The sequence below is a fragment of the Patagioenas fasciata genome, chromosome 1, assembly GCF_037038585.1.
Source record: "Patagioenas fasciata isolate bPatFas1 chromosome 1, bPatFas1.hap1, whole genome shotgun sequence".
NCBI lineage: Eukaryota > Metazoa > Chordata > Aves > Columbiformes > Columbidae > Patagioenas > Patagioenas fasciata.
In genome coordinates, this window is record NC_092520.1 from 62,969,414 (window position 1) to 62,990,932 (window position 21,519).

Consider the following 21,519-nt stretch of genomic DNA (forward strand, 5'->3'; position numbering starts at 1 on the left):
GAATAAGATGAAACATCATAAAATTAAGTGTACAATTTAATGATTGCAGTTTAAAACCAAAACTTTATACAGATCTTGGATATCAAAACTGCAGCAGAACTTGTATGACAGGACACATATCTGCCCACAATTAAATCTTAGTAGGAGCAAGTATTTTTCTAACTTAAAGAAGGGCAAGCAAGACATCTCCTTTCCATGTTCTGTGAAGTTTCAGCATCAGCCAGCTGTCTTCATCTGCAAACCTAACAACTTCAAAGGGATGAACATTTCTGTAAAATGGGTATCACCATTCTTTATCTTGTACTTTTACTGTAACAACTCAGGCAATACTGCAGGCAGTCATGATAGAAAACGCTTAGTTCGATATTGTTATAATGTCAAGAGAAAGTATCAGTGCCTCTGATCTCCCAAGGCCATTTCCCTTACCCCAACAGCATGACTGCACCCGCGTGGGTCACCCACAACCCTGCACAGCACAGACCTCTCTGCAAATACTGGTGGCTGGTAGTAAGGTCCTCATATTACAGCTGGACAGACACAGACATCTCTGGTTAAAGACCAGGAGGCAAGACTGCTACACTGTCTGCCATTCCAGTAAGTACCTGCTGGGTCATGCTGAGCGAGCTAATAGCTTCATTTTGTCCACCTGTTAAACAAAGACAACACTTACCTACTCACAGGGAGGTAAATCAACACTAACTGCCCAGAAGCCAGGGACACTCCAGCTGGGGAAGATGCAAGGTCTACACGAGTAGAAAACAAAAGGCAAGGCCCACACACGTGTGTGTACACAGAGACACACACAGTCTTTCCATATGTCACCTTAACGAGTTGCTCCTGGTAGCTGGCTAGATATTAATATTTTGTCCCTCTTTGGGACAAAACACCTTGTTAATACCTTGGCACGGGAAGAAAATGAGAAGAGAGGTGGGAAGAAAGACCAGCTGTGGCCATTTCCCAAGCTCATCCCCCTCCTGTATGCTTCAAACCCATCTTCATGGGCTCATGCCTTCCCTTGTGCCATCTAGAGAGGAGCGTAAGCCACTTGCCATTCCCTTCAACAAAACCATTATGAGCTGGGGAGAGATGGATCTGCATATGACTGAGGGGCAGGAGGAGCAGCCCAGCCCACCGCAAGGGAAACTCCAGAGAGGAGATCAGACCTAAGTCACAGCAGGTGGTTCCCTCCTCTGGGGGAACTCTTCTCATTCACCTTCCCCAGGAACACTTCAGAGACTTTTCAAAATGAGTGTACCTTGCTTACTTAACGTGCTTTGAGACCTTTGGCAAAACAGACAAGTAAGTAGGTATTGCTTAAAATTGGCTGTGGACGGCTGACTGGGACAGCAAAACGTGTCAGGTAACTCACCAAAATAAGCTCTCAATTTTTCACAGTCTGAGATTACTACACATACGCCCTGCATGGCTCAACTCTTATTTACATGGCAGGATCTTCATCCAGCAACAGTAAAATAAGTCTTTACAGAAACCTAAAACACCTGTTCCATCTGCTCTAGCTTGGCTTGAAAACTTAAGTTAAACAGGGTCAGATCTAGAGCATTTGTTATTAACTTCCAAAAAAAGATCTGAGACTAATGCAAAGCTAAGTACCACTATCAGTCTTCCAGGAGAGAAGAATTAAAGTCTTGGTTTTTTTAAATACAAATTAATAGTCACAAGTTAATACAGTGCAGGACAAAGTACTACCATCCTGTGGAGAAAATAAAACTCATCATTAAGACCAAATTAATTTAAACCAACTACAAGCAAAACGCTTCTATGCACAATTCACATCATGCCCATAGAATATATTGCCCTAGAGAAATCAGGGTATTTAATACTGTGGCTGACTTTCAAAAAAAGCTGAATAATGCTTAGATAATTAGCATGAACACCATAACTGCTGTTAAGATAAAGCCAGCAAGATCTCAAACGCTCACTGGAGTTGGGATGAATGCCCATACCCTGTCCTCCTGACACAGCACCACATGCTGAACTAGGTCCGATGAAGACCGCAAGAAGTGAAGGGGAGGCAAAGGAAAGAGGTACCATAACTTTCTCTAAAACTTTGGTTACTCAGTTCAGGTTGAAAGCTTTGCTAATCACCTGTGTGATCCTGCACAGCATATTTTAAATACTCAAGTCTTTCTTAAGAGAAGGTGCCAAAGCACAGCAAGACATCCATGCCATCAAGGTGAAGCAGAGTTTGTTTGGGCCACACATGACATCCCAAACTGCACAAAGTATTCACATTAAAACTGGTGCTTTCTACTGATCAGAAAAAAAACACTTTGAATACTGCTGCTACCATTGCACTCTCACTGAAAACAAAAATCAGCACTAGATTTAAAATCCAAGAAATCTGACCTTGATATTGTGGAACACTCAATGTGCCATCCAGGTCTTCCTTTTCCCCAGGGAGAAGTCCAAGATAACTCTTGAGGTTTGGCAGCCTTCCACAGGGCAAAATCTCTACTGTGTCGTTTATCAGTACCAACTGCCAAGAAAAAGTGATTTGTTAATGGGATGTGTCTCAAAGGAAAAAAAAAGAGCAAATGAAAGCAAGTGGGAATGTGCGTTTAATGAACTACTTAGATTTTAATCTCTTTTGCTCAACTTATTTTCCTGCAATTTTCCTTCCTTCCCTCTTATACAGGGCTTCCAGTTTATCAGTCAACCATTTGAAAAAAAAATAATAATATGTTGAATTATGTTTCTGCAGGCTAAAAGGTTAATACATTCTATCCTTTTAGTCTTTTTGGCCTTCTCTGGTTTTACGTCATTCATTTAGTCACTTATCAGCCAGTCTGCCAAGAACAAACAGATTGCACACCAAAACACACACCAAAAAAAGCCCCCATCCAACATAAAAACATCATAATTCCTTCTCTGGGACACAAACAGTTTCTGGTTCAGATGCTATAGAGGTAAGGAGAGCATGGAGGTGAGAATCAAAACTATTCTTGGACAGTAGCAAACTTCCATTACCATTTGCACCGATGGCTTCTCTACAAAGGTCTTCTCCCCACCTATATTTGTTGCTTCCTTCACCGCACAGTCAAGGATATCGTCCTTTTGCCACAGTACGGCAGAGAGGATGGTTCGTCTCTGCTGGCTCCTAAACCCCGGTCAGACACTCACCGCTCCCTGGCAGGAGCTACAGAACGGGGTTCTGGGCTCTGTATTTTTTTTGCTGACAAATACATGACCTCGCATTTCACCAATGCAGAACAATGAATCTGTTTGGCCTGAAGGGATCCAGCTTGGCAAGCAACTTGCATTGGTTTAAGTTCTCTTATTTAACATGGCTCATCTGTTCTACCAGCAGCTGACGCTAGGTTTACTTCTTTTCTCTGCTTATTTCAGATTGCTAATAAAACCATGGTGTATCACCAGGTCTGAGCCAATCTATGGAGCTTTCCAGTATCAACACATTTTAATGATGATTCATAGCTATTTTTTGAGATCTGTTAGTAACTTTTCGTAAGCCATTACACTTGTATGTTATTGATATTACATAGAGTCAAGTTTTTATTCAGAATGTCATGCAATATTAAGAGAAGCACATCACAAAAGTCCATTACACCTGCTTCATAATTCAAAATTGATAAGCAATAAAGGGACAGAAATATAGCCCTAGTTATATCTACTGAATCTTCATCTTGGCTCTTTTGCTAGTTAGCCAGGCTCTGGCTGACCAGTATCTATTGACTTCATCCCCCCTTTTGCCTTTTTTTTTTTAGTATACTGCTACCAAAAAAAAAAAAAAAGCACTCTTTGCCTTCTTGGTTCTAAACAAACCAGTCAAAATCTTTAGAAATACCAGTAAATTTTGTTGTGAGTGACTTGAGGGGAATCAGGGAAAAGCACGCAATCAGTCGCAGTTGAGGCTGGAAGGCATCTCTGGAGATCATTTAGTCCAACCCCATCCAGCAGGCTGCCCAGGACAGTGTCCAGCCAAGTTTTGAATATCTCCAAGGGCAGAGACTGATCTCCAGGCAACACATTCTTGCGTTAACCATCCTCAGAGTAAAAAAAACATTTTCCTTGGCTTTAAAGGGAATTTCCTATGTTTCAGGTTGTGTCCATTGCCTCTTGTCCTGTCATCAACCACCACTGAGAAGAACCTGGCTCCATCTTTTTTACTCCTCCCAACAGGTATTAGTACACACAAGATGCCCCCGAGCCTTCTCTTCTCCAGGCTGAGCAACCCCAGCTCCCTCAGACTTTCTTCATAAGAAAGATGCCCCAGCACTTCCATCACATTTGTGGCCCTTTGTGGGGTTTGCTCCAGTGTGTCCATGTCTCTCTAGTACTGGGGAGCCCAGCACTGGACCCAGCACCGCAGGCACATCTCACCTCACGCTGAGCAGAGAGGAGGGATCACCTCCCTCGACCTGCTGGCAACACTCCTCCTAATGCAGCCCAGGAGGCTGCTGGCTGCCTTTGCAGTCAGTAACTGCCTCTAAATTACTGTCGACAAAACGCAGTCCCTCTGCGATCTGTAATGCTGAAACAACTCCAGAGCAGAGCTGTGAGAAGCTTCTGGCAGCAATTCACCTGAGCATCAGCCTGCCAGGCATTTTCAGTAATTGCAAACAGATTTTTTTTTTTTCCAATGAAGAAATATTGAATTTAAGCATGCAAAGGATGCAGGAGACCTGCATCAGATTCTCCAACACGGAGACCTGATCAGACCCAACTTACGGAGGCTGTAGAGTGGCTCAGAAATCCTGCTCAGCAGCTGGACAACCGCAGAAAAAAAAACCCAGCCAAGGGTATAGGAATGCTCTAGCACAGCCTGCCAAGAGCTGCTCACCCTCACACAAAGAGGCTGCTTAGCAGTAGTCCAGTGGTAAGTAACGAAAGAACTAAAATCACCGAACATGCACCAGAAGCTTGCAACTGCCAAAGCAATAACATGGTAGGGGACATTTCCCTGCATTTACCCTTGACTATCTCACTGCTGGCTACTCCAGTGGCTGAAACCACCACCTTACTATGAAGTTTGTATGTACCACTCCAAATATTTAAATAAAACTAATAATCTTAATTGCTCTAGGGTACTGGAAAAAAGGTATAAAGGGAACCAAGCGTGAAAAGAAACCATCAAGTTTCCTCTTCCACTGACAACAGTGAGTGCCTCAATAAATATTTTTTTTAAAAAGAGAGGTCTTAATTAACCAAAAAGCTGGTTATACACGACAGGTTAAAAAACTGTTTCACACTGTTGAATGAAGGTTTATGCACAGATACATCACAAGTTCAGACAATACATTAATACAAACAAGTTGCTGCCATGAACATACCTGCTTCATCTTGAGCATCAGGATAAATAGTAGTTAATACTCCATATCTTTTTCCCCAAGACTTAACATCAAAATAAACATTGCCTAATAGAAAAGAAACATTTAGTTTTACAGGAAAGATGAGGCACATTCATGACGAAGAGGTAACATTTCCCTGAAACCAAAACAAAACGCCCTTCAGCTCCCCATTTGAAATTTTGATTTATAAATCCAGAAATACTGCAAAAGTAGTAGCACGTTTCCACGTTACCAGCTTTTCAGTAACCTCACCACACATGCTCATTCTACACATAGGTTAACTTTGTATTCTGGACATCTCCCCAAGTTCTTTCCTGCCCATGCACAGCCAGCAATCCTGCCTCTGACTGAAACGTAGCCTACTGCTTCTCCAGTTATAATGCACTCGAATCCTTCCACAACCACCAGCTCTGCTAAAAAAGATCCACACATTGTGCTTTGCAGGCATGTCTTTCACAGCACCTCCTGTTTAGAGCTAAGAGGTTCCCCCAGCTCTCCTTTGAAGCCAGGCCAGGATTTCCCCACAGGAGCTTACATAGCAGTTCATTACAGTAAACAATTATATTAAGCAATGAGCTACATTTATCTTCAAAACTGAGTAATAGCTGGTCTGCCCACTCATGTCATCACAAACAAGTTGCTCACACCCTGTCTGTTAATGAACAGAAGGGAAGCCTGGCACAGGGTATCCCATCTGATCCCAAAACAGGATTACTAAGTGTGCTAAATTTCTCCGTGTGTGCTGAACAAAGAGCTGCCTTGCAGTAATTCTTACCTTGCGAGGTTGCATAAGCTTGTCCACTAGCAAGTATTGTTTTTATAAAGGAAATTATCTGAGGAATATTGTCAGTCACTCTCATATACACTGTAGGAGGAAGGACCTTAAACAAAGGAAGAGTAACGTCATTAGCCTGTATGAAACACGCTGCTGGCAAGTACCTTCACTTTAAGAAACTAATTTTAAGAAACATTCTCCACAATTTTATCTTTCAAAAAAGATGTTTCAAGTATCATAAAAAGGACATAAGCAGCATTTGAGATCATATTAAAAAAAAAAAGAGGGGTAGCAAAAAAGAACCCAAACAATTAATTTTTCCCAGTGCCCTGCTCCCTGTTTCTGACAAGTGTTTTGGACAAGAGGTAAAGCCATCTGAAGTCAATGAAAGAGTATCTGATGTTTCATATGCTTTAGATCAGACAATTTCTGCATAATAAATACGTACTACCCGTGAAGCAAGTCTCTGTTGTATGGAGCAAAAAATTCTGTGTCCTTAAAGAAATTCAGCTTGTTCATTCCAAATCTAGAATTTGCTTCTCCTCCCATTACCTTACTCAAAAGGTGTGTAATATCTTCCCAGAATAATGAAAAAGTAAATCAGTACTCAGTTTCCAGCAACATTGTCACACAAGCCATCAATTTATCTTTTCAGATCAAACTGTCAAAATCAGATTCCCTACCAAACTAATAGGTTTAAAATACTCTTAAATTTAGAAGCTCAAGCATCTGTACCTTTAAGGCAGCCATATCTTGTTTAAAGTCCTCTTCATAAATACGAGCAAGAGCTATTGGCGATATGTTCATCTGAAAAAGAGAGAAGCAGATTAGTAAATCATAAATCAAAGTAATAATATTAAACACTGCAATCTTTTATCAGACAGTTAGTAGCTAATTGGAAGACTTACAGAGCCCCCAAGGTAAAGCGTCAGGAAGACTTTATTAATCCACCATTCATGGAGAAGAGATGTAAGTTATAAATAACTTAAAAATAGCATTTCATTTACGCTTCTGAATTGCCCAAATACCAACACATCTCTTAAGATTAAGCAACTGAAGATTAAAATAACGATCTCCTTCTCTTCCCCATTATTTTCCTCTTGAGAGGGACTTCCATTTCCAACAACAAGATATACTACAGTGCACGGGACGTCAAATTCATTCAACTTATTGGCAGGGGACACCGATACCACCTACATGTCAGAAAGACAGATCAGAGGCTCGCAGGATGAGACAGGATATTAATTTTCAGTGATTAAGAAATATGAGCTATTTCAGCTGATTGTGGTTACTCATAGATCTTAGTACAATCAGGGGAAATGAGCTGAAAGCCAGTCCCACGCTTTGCCAAGTGTGGCACTTCTCAAGCACCTTCTCTGCATTTCTCATTCATGGGATGACGGACAGGAACGGGGATTCTCACAGAAGTAACGAGAAAGTGCGAACCAAAAGGAAAGAGGCAACTTGCACATGACAAGATACTTGTTCTCAAGAGGCCAGGGCTTGAAAGATGCATGACAACAAAACCTGCCCGAGATGGTATCAAAGCGTTTCAAATGTGAGCTTTTACGTGTTCTTTGAGAAGAACCTACTGGAGAGGAGACAGCATACTGTCAGTCTCTCCAGCTTGAAGATAACAGAATCATTAACAAAATAAATCCGATTTTATCACTTCCAGTACATTTCTGAAGTACCTTTAAGAGGTCTGATTTTCAGAGTGCAGGTGAGTACCACTATTTGGACAAGCTCCTGGACAAGGCAAGAGTTCTGGTGAACACAGACCAGATGCTCACCCGGCAATGAAACACAGAAGATGCTCAGCAGGGAGAAATGAAGGCAAGCTTCTGCCTACAGACCAGAGAGAGTGCTCTTCCAGACCCCACTGATGGGACTCATCTCCCTAGACAGCTCAGCTGCTTCTTTGATCAACAGAGAGACAAAGGTCTCTAACAGAAGGAAGGTGGGGAAATTCCTCCCATCCAGATGGATGTTCAAAACCCAAAGAGACTCATCTCTCTCTCTCAAAGGACCACTGAGGGCATTCAGCACACTCATCATAGACGAGACGCCCAACTTATAGCCCCAGTCTTATAAAGACGTACCCCTACACTCAATGTCAACATTCATGAAGGTGACAAACTCAGACAGAATGGATGAAGTTTTCCAAGGTGCTGATGTGCAGCTAGAAGGTGCTCAGCACCTTTCAGGAACCACCCTCAGCCTCCCATATGTAATGTTATATACACACTGCTATATATACTACATTTAACCACTGACAGCCCTCCACATTTTTCCAGAACACAGCTAGAAGCCTACTGGCTGCTAAGTTTGGGGTTGCTTTGGGGATAAGATACTCTCCAGATGTGCTGAGGATTCACCCTGGCTTTTTGTCCTGTGATGGGCTCCCAGTCCAGGGGCAAGGGCAGGAGGACCCCACCTGCGGGTGCTGTGACACAGTCCTGCCCTCCCCCCCCAACTCTGCATCCATTTACCTCCATGCAGCTCTAGACATCCAGCCCTCCAGACTCCAGACCCATGGCAGCCATGCCAGGGGACCAGAAATCTCAACATTTAGTATCTACTAATTAAAACAAACAGAACTCAACCAAAATAATCCAAATCCAGGTTAATTTTCCTAAGTAAGTAGCTCCAGAAAATACCAAACGTTTGGGACAAAGACCACGGCAAACACCTACCTCATTGGCTCTTTTTATTATCTTGTCATCTATGTCTGTGATCCCCATCACCATGATAACTTCAATTCCAAAAAATCTAGTCATTATCCTTCGAATTATATCAAACTTAACATAGGAGCTGGAAAAGAAAAAACATGAGCTCTTAAACATGCAGAAGAAAGAATAAACTGAAACAAAAATAACCAACATCACAAAATAGCCACAGAGACAATCTAAATACCCCAACGGTTGCAATGAAGAGGTCTTAAGTGCATAAAGTACTTTTCCAAAACTGGTTTTCACCTGCACAAAAGTCAAGCAAACTTCCCTTGAACTGGCCTACCCTCTTCTGGCATTAGTGACACATTACATTCAAATTTTCTGAGTGTTTTCTTTTTGCATCTCTTTATTCAAGCACCAAAGCATGTCAGAAGCTATGCATGAATCCAGTGCCCCACCACCCTCTGGGTGATGAACCTTTTCCTAATGTCCAACCTAAACCTCCCCTGGCACATCTTCTTGCCATTCCCTTGGGTTCTGTCATTGGTCACCAGAGAGAAGAGTTTGGTGTCTGCCTCTTCTCTTCCCCTTGTGAGGAAGCTGTAGCCGCCATGAGGTCTCCCCTCAGTCTCCTCTTCTCCAGGCTGAACAAATCAAGCGACTTTAGCTGCTCCTCATATGGGTTCCTCTCCGAACCCTTCACCAACTTCGTGTCCCTCTTCTGGACACTCTCTAGTAGCTTTATCTCCTTTTTACCCTGTGTTGCCCAGAACTGCACACAGTGCTCCAGGAGAGGCCGCACCAGTGCAGAGCAGAGCGGGACAATCACCTCCCTGGCCTGGCTGGCAATGCTGTGCTTGATGCACCCCAGGACATGGGTGGCCCTCTTGGTTGCCAGGGCACACTGCTGGCTCACATTCAACATGCTGTCAACCAGAACCCCCAAATCCCTTCCTGCAGAGCTGCTTTCCAGCATTTCATCCCCCAGTCTGCACGTACAGCCAGGGTTACCATGTCCCAAGTGCAAAATCCAGCACTTGCTCTTGTTGAACTTCATCCTGTTGGTGATTGCCCAGTTCTCCAATTTGTCCAGATCCCTCTGCAGGGCCTCTCTGCCCTCCAGAGTGTCGACACCTCCCCTCGGTTTTGTGTCATTGGCAAACTTAACTAAGCAATCCCTCAAGTCCTGAGTCTGAGTCATTTATAAAGACATTGAAGAGTACTGGCCCTAAGATGGATCCCTGTGGAACCCGCTAGCGACTGGTCACCAGCCCAACATAATCCCATTTACTAGAACCCTTTGAGCCTGACCTGTCAGCCAATTGCTCACCCACTGCATTGTGTGTTTACCCAGCTGGATGCTGGACATCTTGTCCAGGAGAATACTGTGGGAGACAGTATCAAAGGCTTTATGAAATCCAAAAAGATCACATCAACAGGCTTCCTTTGGTCAACTAGGTGGGTAACCTTGTCATAGAACGAAATAAAGTTTGTCAAGCAAGACTTTCCCCTCATGAACCCATTCTGGTTGGGACCAATGACTGCATTATCATTCAGATGTTTTTCAATAACTCCCATAACAATCTTCTCCATGATTTCGTCAGGAACAGAAGGCCTGTATTTGCCAGGGTCATCCCCATTGCCCTTCTTGTAGACTGGGACAACATTTGCCAGCTTCCAGTCATCCAGGATCTCTCAAGATTCCCAAGAGTGTTGAAAAATCACAGAGAGAGGTCTTGCTATGATGTCAGCCAGCTTTTCAAGCACCCTTGGATGAATCCCATCAGGCCACATTGACTTGCAGGGATCTAGCTGGAGTAGCAGATCCTGTACAAATTCTGGATTGATTGGGAGTTTATCATTCTCACAGGTATGGTTTTCCAGCTCAGGGTTATGGGTGTCCCCAAGTCCATCATAGGTGCTGAAGACCGAGGCGAAGAAAGCGTTAAACGTCTCAGCTTTGTCTATGACCCTGTTAATAAGGTGACCGTGCTCATCAAGTATAGGGCAAATGTTATTTCTAGTTTTCCTTTTGCCATTAATATATTTTAAAAAGCCGTTTTTATTGTCCTTCACAGTACTGGCCAGCTTCAGTTCTAATTGAGCTTTGGTAGCGTGAATATCCTCCCTGAAATGGAGAGCAGCATCTCTGTAGTCCTCCCCTGTTGCCTGCCCTTGCTTCCACTGACCATGTAATTTCTTTTCTTGCTGTGTTTCAAAAAGAAGATCCCTGCTCAACCAAGCTGTCTTTTTGCCTCGTCTGCTAGATTTTCTGCATTTTGGAATTGCCTGGTCCTGTGCTTTTAAAACGACCAACACTGCCTTCAAAAGCTTCTTCACAGGGAAGCTTACTAAGTGTTTTGCTGAGCAGCCTGAAGTCTGCTCTCCTGATATCTAGTGTAAAGGTCTTGCTGGCAGTTTTCCTCTCATTAGCAAAGATTTTAAACCCGATTTCTTTGTGGTCTCTGTGGCCAAGGGAATCACCAGTCGCCACTTCTCCCACGAGACCCTTTCTGTTAGTGAGAATCAAATCTAGGAAGGTACCTTTCCTGGTCGGTTCTCTTTTTATCTGTACCAAGAAGTTATCAACCAGATGCTTTAGGAATCTTCTGGACCTGTTCGTGCCAGCTGTCTGATATTCCCGGTTGACATCAGACAAGTTGAAGTCCCCCATGAGGACAACGTGGTTTTCAAAAGCCACAGGGCAGAAGAATGGGAAGAAATATAACAGGGTTCAAATGAACTTTGCCTGGGGTTGAGTAACAACTACAGCTACCAGCCACCAAGAAACTATTTCATTCATACACCACCACAGACCTTTTCTGATAGCAAAGAAGGGAGGCTCTGGTGGTTATTTTATTTACACTCAAGAATAATTATGTACCTACAAGTTGTACAGGGTTGTGGCAGCCTTTTCTGCTGCTCACAGTCTCTCCACTTGTAATTCTCAAAACACAGTTTGACCAAGTAAAACCCAATTATCAGGCGAGATACAAAAGGTGACTGGATGCTCTGGGTCTGCCCTGGAAGGCGATGAGAATCCTCAGCCTGCACTGGCTTTGGAGAAAAAGGAGCCTGAAAAGAGACTTGTAGACCTACAGGTTCCCATTTCACTTGCAGCACAAACTGCAACTCCCTTGGCTGTCAGAACAAAGACGTGTAAGAAAATACTGGAAATGGATTTGTATCCTTCCCCTTAGCAGCAGGGACCAAGTGGTATTAAGGTTCAGATTTATGGATGTGTAATATCTTGATGAAGAAAAATACTTACTGTTGTTTGCACTATGCCCATGCTGAAAAACGCTTTCTGAAAGAGGCACATGCCGTCAGGGAGATAGTTTTTAATGAATACCAGCTCACTGGGAGTAACGTTCATCTAATGTGGCAACACGATTCCATAACAATATTAAATTGGTCTTTGGACCCTGTTCTGGGGAACAATGCCAGCATCAAAAGCTCGATATTAGATTCAGCAGCCCTGCAGTACTAGTTCCCAGAGCAGACACAAATTTTACAGTGTTCCCTCTCCTCTGATTTTCCAACTGAATTGATGGAAGACACATTGCAAGAGCCAGAGCAGATCTCCTGACCCCTCCAAAAGCAGGGTCCTCACCACTTCAGGACTGAAAAGAAAAAAAAAAAAGACAGTCAAAATCAGGGGAGTGGCAGAGCAAGCACAAGGGACTAAATAAAATCTCCTCTCATGCTTGAGTTTACTCTTATTTCCAAGCATTCTGCCAGGAACATGGATGCCAACCAGGCTGCAGCTCACACCACCGCGATCAAGGCCAGTTTCGGAACTGAGTGAAAAGTGGCATCATCTGCCGGTCTGACGTTTTTTCTTTATGTAGAATAAGTTTTGGGTATCATTTCAAGGCATACAGAGCACCTGTTTCGAAGTCTGGAAGCACAACACAGTAGAGAAGTTGGTTTACTTAGAGAATTAAAAAATCCTGATGAAGGAGAAGGAGAAAGGGAGAAAAATAACAATGCTGTTATTTTCAAATTCTTCTCAAGGAGCTCAAGCTCATTTCTATTATTTGCTTCTGCATTATTACCTGCTGCGTTTCCTGTACTTGTCACAAGTCAAATAGAAAAGGAAGGGAAAAAATGTATTCTAACGATAGTATGTTGCAAGACTGACAAAACAACGGTATTTTACAAGAGTGGCACTGTAACAACAGCCATCACCCCATGTGACTTCATGCTCTTTCCTAGGGCACTTCCTGGACCATAGATCCCTATCAGCAGCACGCACTTCAGCTGTGCCTACAGAAGCTCTACAGTTGGACCTAGCTACTGGGAAAAAATATACAATTAAAAAAAAAAAAAAGAAGAAAAATTGAGATTGCTCCACCATCCTTAACAAATCTGCTGAGCAAGAGGATGTCAACTCTGACAGGTGCAAGACCACAGACACTGGGAAGGAACAGCTAAATCCTCATACATGGGAGGGTTTAACTGATCGGAACAGAGAGAAGAAGGTCCTTCAGCACAGGCGTCTGCTGGACAGCTGCCCTATAGGAACAACACGTGAAGGCCCTAAAGAGGCAGCAGATAGAGCAGCTCCTTATCCATGTGATAAGCATGATATCTGCTTGATTCCTCCTCACAAGAAAGACATTGAGGTGCTGGAGCCAGCTCAGAGAAGGGCAATGAAGCTGGTGAGGGGTCTGGAGTACAAGTCTGATGAGAAGCGGCTGAGGGAACTGGGGCTGTTTAGCCTGGAGAAAAGGAGGTTGAGGGGAGACCTTATCGCTCCCTGCAACCACCTGAAAGAAGCTTGTAGCATGGAGGGGGTTGGTCTCTTCTCCCAAGTAACAAGTGATGCTATGAGAGGAAATGGCTTCAAGTTGCACCAGGGGAGGTTTAGATTGGATATTAGGAAAAAATTCTTTACAGCAAGGGTTGTCAGGCATTGGAACAGTCTGCCCAGGGAACTGAGAATCACCATCCCTGGAGGTGTCTGAAATATGTGCAGATGAGGTTCTTAGGGACATGGTTTAGTGACAGTGTTAGGTTAATGGTTGGACTCTGATCTTGAGGGTCTCTTCCAACCAAAATGATTCTATGATACACCACTCCAAAGGCAATATTCAGCCCTAACTATCCTTTCCTAAATCAGCAAGTGAAGAGGTCAGACCCAGGTGCCACAGACATATGGCAAACCTTCACATCAAGTAAGTTTAAAATTGTTAGCTTGGACGTAGAATAAAGAGATGGATAAGAGACCAGGCAGAGCAAGTAAGACTTTCCTACTCCCTTTTAATTGAAAAAGCCCAAAGGCAGGAGAACCACCAACAAAAACAGACATCCAAAAGCCACAGACAGATGGAAGATCAAAAGGCAAAATTCTCTACCTTTAAAAACGCCCTAATCTAGACCCACTATACCCCTTAGTATCTGCTCTAGCAAAGAGAAACCAGACAGAGCACGCAAAGGTGGTACAAGATACTCTTCGCCGCAGGCCCAGGTGCTGCAAAAACTGCCCATACCTGCCCTTCCTCAGGACAAGGTTTGATGAGTGAAACATGATGTTAGAAGAGCAACATGCACACATCCAGAAAGGAAAGATACCGAAAACAGAAGAAAACGCACTACAGATTCTGTTTCCCCACTTTCATTTGCTCCTTGTGGTATTAAATACTGCCTTTTGCTCAGCAGTCTCAGGAACCGTCTTCAGCCATACAAACTCTAACCCACAAAATCAGTACATTAAAAAAAATCATAATAAAGAAAAGTTTTACAGCACTGACCAATTGTCTCCTAGGGACAGGAGAAATTTCTGCAATTCCCTCCCCTGTGGCAGCACGTCAGGGAACGCAGGCCCTGCTGTACTAGAGAACGTAGACTCGGTGACAGAGAAAATAAAGGTATTAGCATCTTTTTTACAGCTGCTCTCAAGCTATGATTTTAAATTGTAATTATTTCATGGAAAATTGTTAACATAACCCGTATCACAATAACTGTAGATTTAAATAAACAAATTGCTATGACTTTTTTTTATATATAAATATTAAAGTTCACCTGAAGGTACTAAGAGCAAATTAAACAATTCGTTTTCTTGATTTTTAGATCACCAGTAAAAAGCTAGGTTAGCTTCCTGGTAAAACTGGACTAAAACAACAAGGAAAAAAAATAACACTACATAGACACAATGGTACAGCAGCATTTAAAAAGAGCTTGCCAAAAGTATTTTTACATTACTGGCATTTTAAAACTTCAGTTTTAAAGAAAGAAGTGGCAGTTAGGCAGCACTACAGCAGCTCAACACCAAGCAAAATTGAACATAAGTTTCTGAACAAAGTTGAGACCAGATCAGAAGCTGCAAAATGCCCTACCATAAAAGGGAATTATTCAAACAATATTAAAAAAGAAAAAACAAACTAAAACCACACAAAAAATGCAAAAACAAACACCAACAAACAAACAAACAAAAAACCACCCAAAACCAAACCAAACGGCATCTGATCTCCACACAGATAGCAATTACCCGAGAAATCCCCACTCTTCCAAACAGCCCAAAGCATCTTGTTCACTCAAGAATTCAGAGACGGGAGCTTAAGAGCAGCTGAGCTGCTGCAGCTCCCACCAGTTCCACAGGGACCTGCAGGCGCCCTGCACGTCTTCTCACCAGGTGCCTTTTTAAACGACTGGCAGCAACTTTCTCTGCTGCATTTAAAGTATTTTTTCAAGATTACTTATGGTGAAGCTGGTTTATTATTGCAATTATCCTAATGACCTGTGAAGAAAATGCTGAGCTGTTCTATTTGTTTGGGGTTTTTTTTTAAAAAAAAGACACAATAAGCCACTGAAACTTTTACTATGTCAAAAGGCCTTTAAGCTACCTGAGCCTTCTGACACTCACGAACTGATATTTTAACTGTTAAGCTTAAAAGCATCTTTTTACAAGTCAGCCCTAAACTGCTTTTCCTTGGTGCTGACAGTGTCCAAACTTAATTTGAAGCAGAACTCTGTCACATGAACAAGAGGGTCTGCTCCAAGACCCCAGCTCCTCTGCACAAGAGGTCACGTTGTGCCAATAAAACTTGAAATAATTCACCGTGTCCAGCAAAAAGAAAAAAAAAGTGTGCATTCTGAACACTTTTCACCCCACAACTGTCTCTTGTGACGAACTGCACCAACAGCCCCTTCTGTGCTTCCCAGGGCCGGGTGTTTTTGGGGGATCCCAAACAGGATTTTTGCCTTTTGCATGGAACAGGAGCTGAAGTGCCGACACAGCAGCGGCTCCCAGCGGGGCCTGTCACCCAGGGACAGCATCTGTCAGTCACCAGGGACAGGGTCTATCATCTGGGACGGGGCCTGTCACCCAGGGACAGGGTCTGTCACCTGGGATGAGGTCTGTCTGTCACCCAGGGGCGGGGTCTCTCTGTCACCCAGCCACACGCTGCCCGCTACCGCATCCCCCATCCCTGCGACCAGGGACAGCCGCCACTCACCAGGCGTGCCCGAGATGTGCGTGGTCGTACACTGTCGGCCCGCAGCTGTACCTGCGGAGAGGGGACACAAACCGCACCCGTCACCCCCAGCCCGGCCTGCGGAGGCGGCCTCGCGGCCAGTCCCGAACCCCACGCTTCCCCCCTGCCCCACCACGGCAGCCCTGCAAGGCGTTACCAGGTCGCCACTCCTTCCCCGGCCAGTACGAGCGGCTCCTTGCTCCGGCTCCGGCTGTTGTAAGCCACGATCCCGCTGTCCCGCCCCGCCGGCGGCACCCACTCCCGCCGCCGCGCCGCGCCGCAACACTGCCGCGCCGCTGCCCGCCCCTCGCCGGGGCCGCGCAGCCGGGCCGCCGCCACCGCTCCGCGCAGCATGGCCACAGCCTCTGGCCGCGGGCGGGCGAACGACGGCTCCGCCTCTCGGTGGGGAGGAGGCGAGGGGAGCGGGCACAACCCGCCGCCCCTGTCACCGCGACAGCCGCGCCGCCTGTGCCGGGAAGCAGCAGGCGAGCAGGGTAGCTACAGCCGGAGCGGCAGGAAGAGGAGGGGCCTGCGGGCAGAGGGCCGGGCCGCCTCTTGCCGGGAGTAGGGTGGCTTGTGCGGCCGCGGGATTCTACACCAGTCCGGCCCGAGAAGGTTCATCGGAGGTCCTTGCGGTGAGTCCGGCCGGCTGGGGCCAGGCTGAGGACCCTGGGGGTGCGGGGCTCAGGGCGCAGGCTGCCGGCTCAGCTCGGTGTGGGTACCCAGCCCTGTGCTTCAGTTTAACGGAGTTTCTTCTTAACGAGGTCTTCGCTGAGGGTGTTTGTAATAAATATAGGATGATTTAACAAAAGGGTCTCCTCTGTGTCAAGTCAATTTTGGTCAAACGGGGCTGGATGCATTTTACGGTGCCTTTCAGGTCAGGGAACAGCAGGCAGCCTGTTTGCCTCCCAAAGAAACACATGGCCATGCTGGACGGGATACATCAAAGTTTCAAAGAACACTTCTGCACCCCTGATCCTATGTACCTGTATAAAGCCCTGCCCAACTTAGATTGTTTAAAAAACAAGCGGGAACTTCTGGGTGCTCAGTGAGGCACCCTGGGCATTAGCCAGCTGATTGTCAAGGTCTGGTGCTTTCCAGTGTCAGGACCAGCAAAGGACCTGTGTTTCATTATGGTGTTTCTCTCATCTCATGGTGGATTTCTTTTTTTTTCCCTTTCAGAGCATACCGAGAAAGCAGGGCTTAACTGGCTGCAGTACCTTGACCCGATTTGGAAACTATGAGCTACTTCACTACGGGAAAGACACTGAGGTGCTGGAGTGAGTTCAGAGAAGGGCAATGAAGCTGGTGAGGGGTCTGGAGCACAAGTCTGATGAGGAGCGGCTGAGGGAACTGGGGCTGTTTAGCCTGGAGAAAAGGAGGCTGAGGGGAGACCTTATCGCTCTCTGCAACCACCTGAAAGGAGGTTGTAGCATGGAGGGGGCTGGTCTCTTCTCCCAAGTAACAAGTGACAGGATGAGAGGAAATGGCCTCAAGTTGCACCAGGGGAGGTTTAGATTAGATATTAGGAAAGACTTATTCATGGAAAGTGTTGTCAGGCATTGGAACAGGATGCCCAGGGAAGTGTCTGAGTCACCATCCCCAGAGGTGTTTTAAAAGATGCACAGATGAGGTTCTTAGGGACACGGTTTAGTGCCAGAGTTAGGTTAATGGTTGGACTCAATGATCTTGATGGTCTCTTCCAACTTAAATGATTCTATGAATAAAAGTATATTGGAACAGACATAAGCTTTACCAAGAGTCTTTTTTAACTAGCATCTTGTTTCCAAAAGTAAGTGTGAGCAGGTACCAAGGAAACAAGGGAGAAATCTACAAGCATAAGCTACTCTCCCAGCTTCTGACCAGATGACTTCCTCAGCTGAATGCGTTGGGGTTGATTTGTTGTTTGATTTTTTTCCTCCAGATTTTTGCCCTCCTTCAGTGGATTACTCTACCATTAATTTCCCCAGCCTCTGTGAAACTACATCAACTCCAGCCCTTGACAAGGAGTACCGTGGGTCCACTGCCATTTTTAGGAAGCATCCTCTTGGTATGTGTTGAAGTTGAGGCTGATTAGCTCCAGTTGCCACCACCCTTGCTCTTCTTGCTCTTGCATGAGGACAGTGAACCATGAGTTCCAGCACATGCTCTCTGCCCTGCTCCCGACTGTCTTCCTCTATAGGAGCCTCTGAGCGGGATGTTCAGAGTGGAGCCTTTTCAGATCTCCTCAACCACTGCATTACTGACCTGCTAAAGAAGCACCTAGGCCTCTGGGAGGAAGGCACCACTGAGTGACAGCAGCCTTTCGTGACTGGATGCTGCAGGGAACGGGTCTGGCTGTGCCAAAGTGCCTCACAGAAGTCTTTGTATTGTTTCCTCTTCTATCTGCCAGGGACAGGTTTGATAGATTTTTCTCATATGTAATATGATCATTTAAAACCATTACTTTTACATAATAATAGATGTCCATCTAAAGCTTACTTCATTTTAGAAGGTATTAGATACAAATCCCTACCAGTGACAAGTGTTTCCTTTTTTTCTTAATATGCACTTTCCACAATATTTTTCATTTAACTGTCTTAACTTTTTGACCAAATAAGAAACCTATTTTATGGGCTCGCTAATTTGAGACTAAATAGGATGAAACTGAAGATACTATCCGATAACCTTTGTAAATGTTTGCTTTGTATGTTTCTCAGGAAGCTTCACAAGCCAATTATTTTAGTTTCCATAGTGAGCCAGTTTTGATGTCTTCGCCATTCAACACACATCCTGTTAAGAGTTGTCATTAACTCTGTTGTCTTCTTTGTTCTGTATGGTGTCAAGCACTTTGACAGAGTCCAAATCAATACTAAGTAACAATGGATGTTTTTTTAGCCTTAATTCCAGGTTTAGCTATCATGGATGAAACTGTCAACAGATCAGAAGAATGCAGGAGCTTTTTCTTTCCTTGGTGGTTTCAGGAGGCTTAGCATCTGTGCTATCCAGACTGGCTTTTAGCATTTGGTCCAGAAACCTCTATGTCCCTGCTATAAAACATTTTTTTTTCTGAGAGCAGAAAAGGCCACAGTTATTATTAAATGCCTGAAGTAAATGGTTAACATCATTCACACTTGAGATTTGTTTTAATGCAGTAGAATATATTCAATGGAATGGTGGAAAGTATTCTGCAAGCACTGAAGTACCAAAAGAATATAATTTCAAATGAAAAGCAATACTAATCCTGATGGATTAGAACCATAAATTATGTATTTTTTAAAACACCAACATTCTCAGAAACAATCAAGTATATGGCTGTAAGCACACCTCTATTTATGCCGCCTATATCTGCTTCCCTTTATACCTTTATTCCCTGCCTGGGACATGTGGAATGAGACAATACTTGTCTACCAGAGAGGTAGAAAAGCAGCAAAGGAATTTTTTGCCTCCATCAGCAGATTTATCTTTGCTTCCACCTGAAGTAGATGATGCCTTTAGAAGTTGCCAGCAGCTGGAGGCAGGGCACAGCTGATCGATACCAGGCCTGGGCCTGCTGTGCTCCTGTTACTTGTGTATTTTCTGCTGAGCAGCTGGTAGGAGATGCGGTCTGCAGTGGTACAGTCTTGGTCAAAAGCCCACTGAGGTGTGTCTGGCTGAGCTCTAGGTAAACTGGTGTTTCAAGAGGACATCCATGTATTTAATATTGTTAGGTCAGCATCTCACATTCTTCTTAGAAGCAGTTAAGCCTAAAACTTTTTTATTTTTTTTTTAACAACTGATACTCTAAGGTAAAGAGGTGACTCCTGAATGCCTTAGAATGGGTTTGTTTATTTTCTGTTGCTCTATCTGCATATGCAAGAAGACAATGTTTCCCTTCTGGGCTTGATCAAAAGGGAAAATTCTGGTAGAAGCGCAGCTGTGTGTTCTCTCCACCAGCAGCTCTGCAGAACTTCTGAGGTGGGCAGAGAGGATCTCTCGGGGTTCTGACTCACTTGTCTTCTCTTTTATTTTCCAGTTTCCAGTCCCAGGTATTCAGACCAGGACTACCTAGAACATTTGACCCCAAGAGGTAAGATTAATGGGCAAATCCCAGAGCATGTTTTGTATCACAAGTAAATAAAAATTAAGCTAAACATTCATTGTTGCTTTATATTTATTATTAGGAGATACATGCTTGGTAAGGTTTTACAGTTTTCCCCCATTGCTAAAGGTGCTGCATTTTTCTTCTGAACAGTTAAACCACAAGGTCTTAGGATTGTTGACAGAGAAAAAAGGCTGCATTTGTAGTGTCATCAAGAGCACACTTCCAGTATCAGTGACCCTTCTTGTCAGATTCTAATTCAGGAACCTGGCAAGGAAGCTGACTCAGAGATAATAAGGAGTAAAAAGGTTGTAAAGATGAACTACAAACCAAAAGCAAAGAGGAGCTAAATTCACTGCGGTGGGCTGAATTTCTCTTAGCATTCTGTAGTAGTCTGTAATAACAGCCACATTTTTACTTACTTTTTATAGCCCTTTTTTTTTTTACAAAACCTAGGTGCTTATCAGTTTGTGTAAGAATCTTGTTTAATTTTTGAAAGAAGAATAAAAATTGTCTCAACTTATTACAACTGCTTGATTCGAAAACATTGTAAATATTGAGTGGCTAGTCCCCCAAATATTCACAAAGTAAAGAGTATGTTTTATAAAAATCATCTTGAGATACCTATTCTAAAAGAGTCATTCTGGGGTAATGAAATAAAACTACAAAATAAATTTAATTGGTGTACATAAAGAACAAAATAAAATTTTCTGCTGTTATCAAAAAACCTAGTAGGCTGGACTCTGAGTTTTTAACACTGTCTGCTGTTGTTCAGACAACCCACCTGCCAAGTGCTCTAACAAACACTGCCTGTTTTTCATCAGAAATGTTTGGGTCCACAGTTTTCAGAAACAAGCCTGAGGGTAGGTATGAATTCGGCCAGTGGTCAGATCAGTGCCTTTGTCAGTGGTTTCCAGCTGTTGCGGTACATCTCTCTTGAACTCATCGTGGAAATGTGGAGCCCATGGAATAAGCTCCCCATGATCTGTGCTGACTTCAAGCTGGAAAAACTCAGATGTGCTTCTGCCTTGGCCTTGTGCTGCGATGTACAATTACTAGTTTCAGTCAGAATTCTTCACTTGCCTTTAATGCCAGAGCTGTTCAAGCTCAATAGGTACAGCAGGCACAAGAAAGAGATGGCAGCAGCCAGAAAACAGGTGAGAAAAGAGGCAGCGAGCACAACAGTCTCAGCACAGGCAGAGGA

At 44.0% G+C, this 21,519-nt stretch overlaps 1 protein-coding gene and 1 long non-coding RNA gene across 13 annotated transcripts in view; one reads left to right on the forward strand and one right to left on the reverse strand.

The window, feature by feature from the left end:
• Window positions 1-16,750, reverse strand: part of CARS2 (cysteinyl-tRNA synthetase 2, mitochondrial) — a 41,696-nt gene extending 24,946 nt beyond the window's left edge. Inside the window, exons 1-9 of one of the 6 annotated variants that reach the window (XM_071807314.1) lie at window positions 16,413-16,428; window positions 16,238-16,288; window positions 14,534-14,628; window positions 12,049-12,400; window positions 8,799-8,916; window positions 6,838-6,909; window positions 6,103-6,208; window positions 5,310-5,393; window positions 2,368-2,497 (exon numbers count right to left, since the gene is read on the reverse strand). In XM_071807314.1, coding sequence (XP_071663415.1) covers window positions 2,368-2,497; window positions 5,310-5,393; window positions 6,103-6,208; window positions 6,838-6,909; window positions 8,799-8,882 — 476 coding nt within the window. In that variant the 5' untranslated portion in view covers window positions 8,883-8,916; window positions 12,049-12,400; window positions 14,534-14,628; window positions 16,238-16,288; window positions 16,413-16,428. Of the gene's footprint in view, window positions 1-2,367; window positions 2,498-5,309; window positions 5,394-6,102; window positions 6,209-6,837; window positions 6,910-8,798; window positions 8,917-12,048; window positions 12,401-14,533; window positions 14,629-16,237; window positions 16,289-16,412 lie in introns of all 6 variants that reach the window. The other 5 variants (XM_065829643.2, XM_071807313.1, XM_071807315.1 and 2 more) reach the window with 5 other exon arrangements.
• LOC136107069 (uncharacterized) lies at window positions 16,610-21,007 on the forward strand. Of its 7 annotated transcripts, XR_011738753.1 has the most exons (5): window positions 16,614-16,890; window positions 17,438-17,527; window positions 18,180-18,653; window positions 20,250-20,303; window positions 20,469-21,002. It is a non-coding gene; the product is annotated as an uncharacterized lncRNA (long non-coding RNA). The 7 variants fall into 7 exon arrangements; XR_011738752.1 differs by having other exon boundaries at window positions 16,610-16,890; window positions 18,180-20,303; window positions 20,469-21,007; XR_011738751.1 differs by lacking the exon at window positions 20,469-21,002 and having other exon boundaries at window positions 16,616-16,890; window positions 20,250-20,373.
• The last annotated feature ends 512 nt before the right edge of the window (window positions 21,008-21,519 follow it).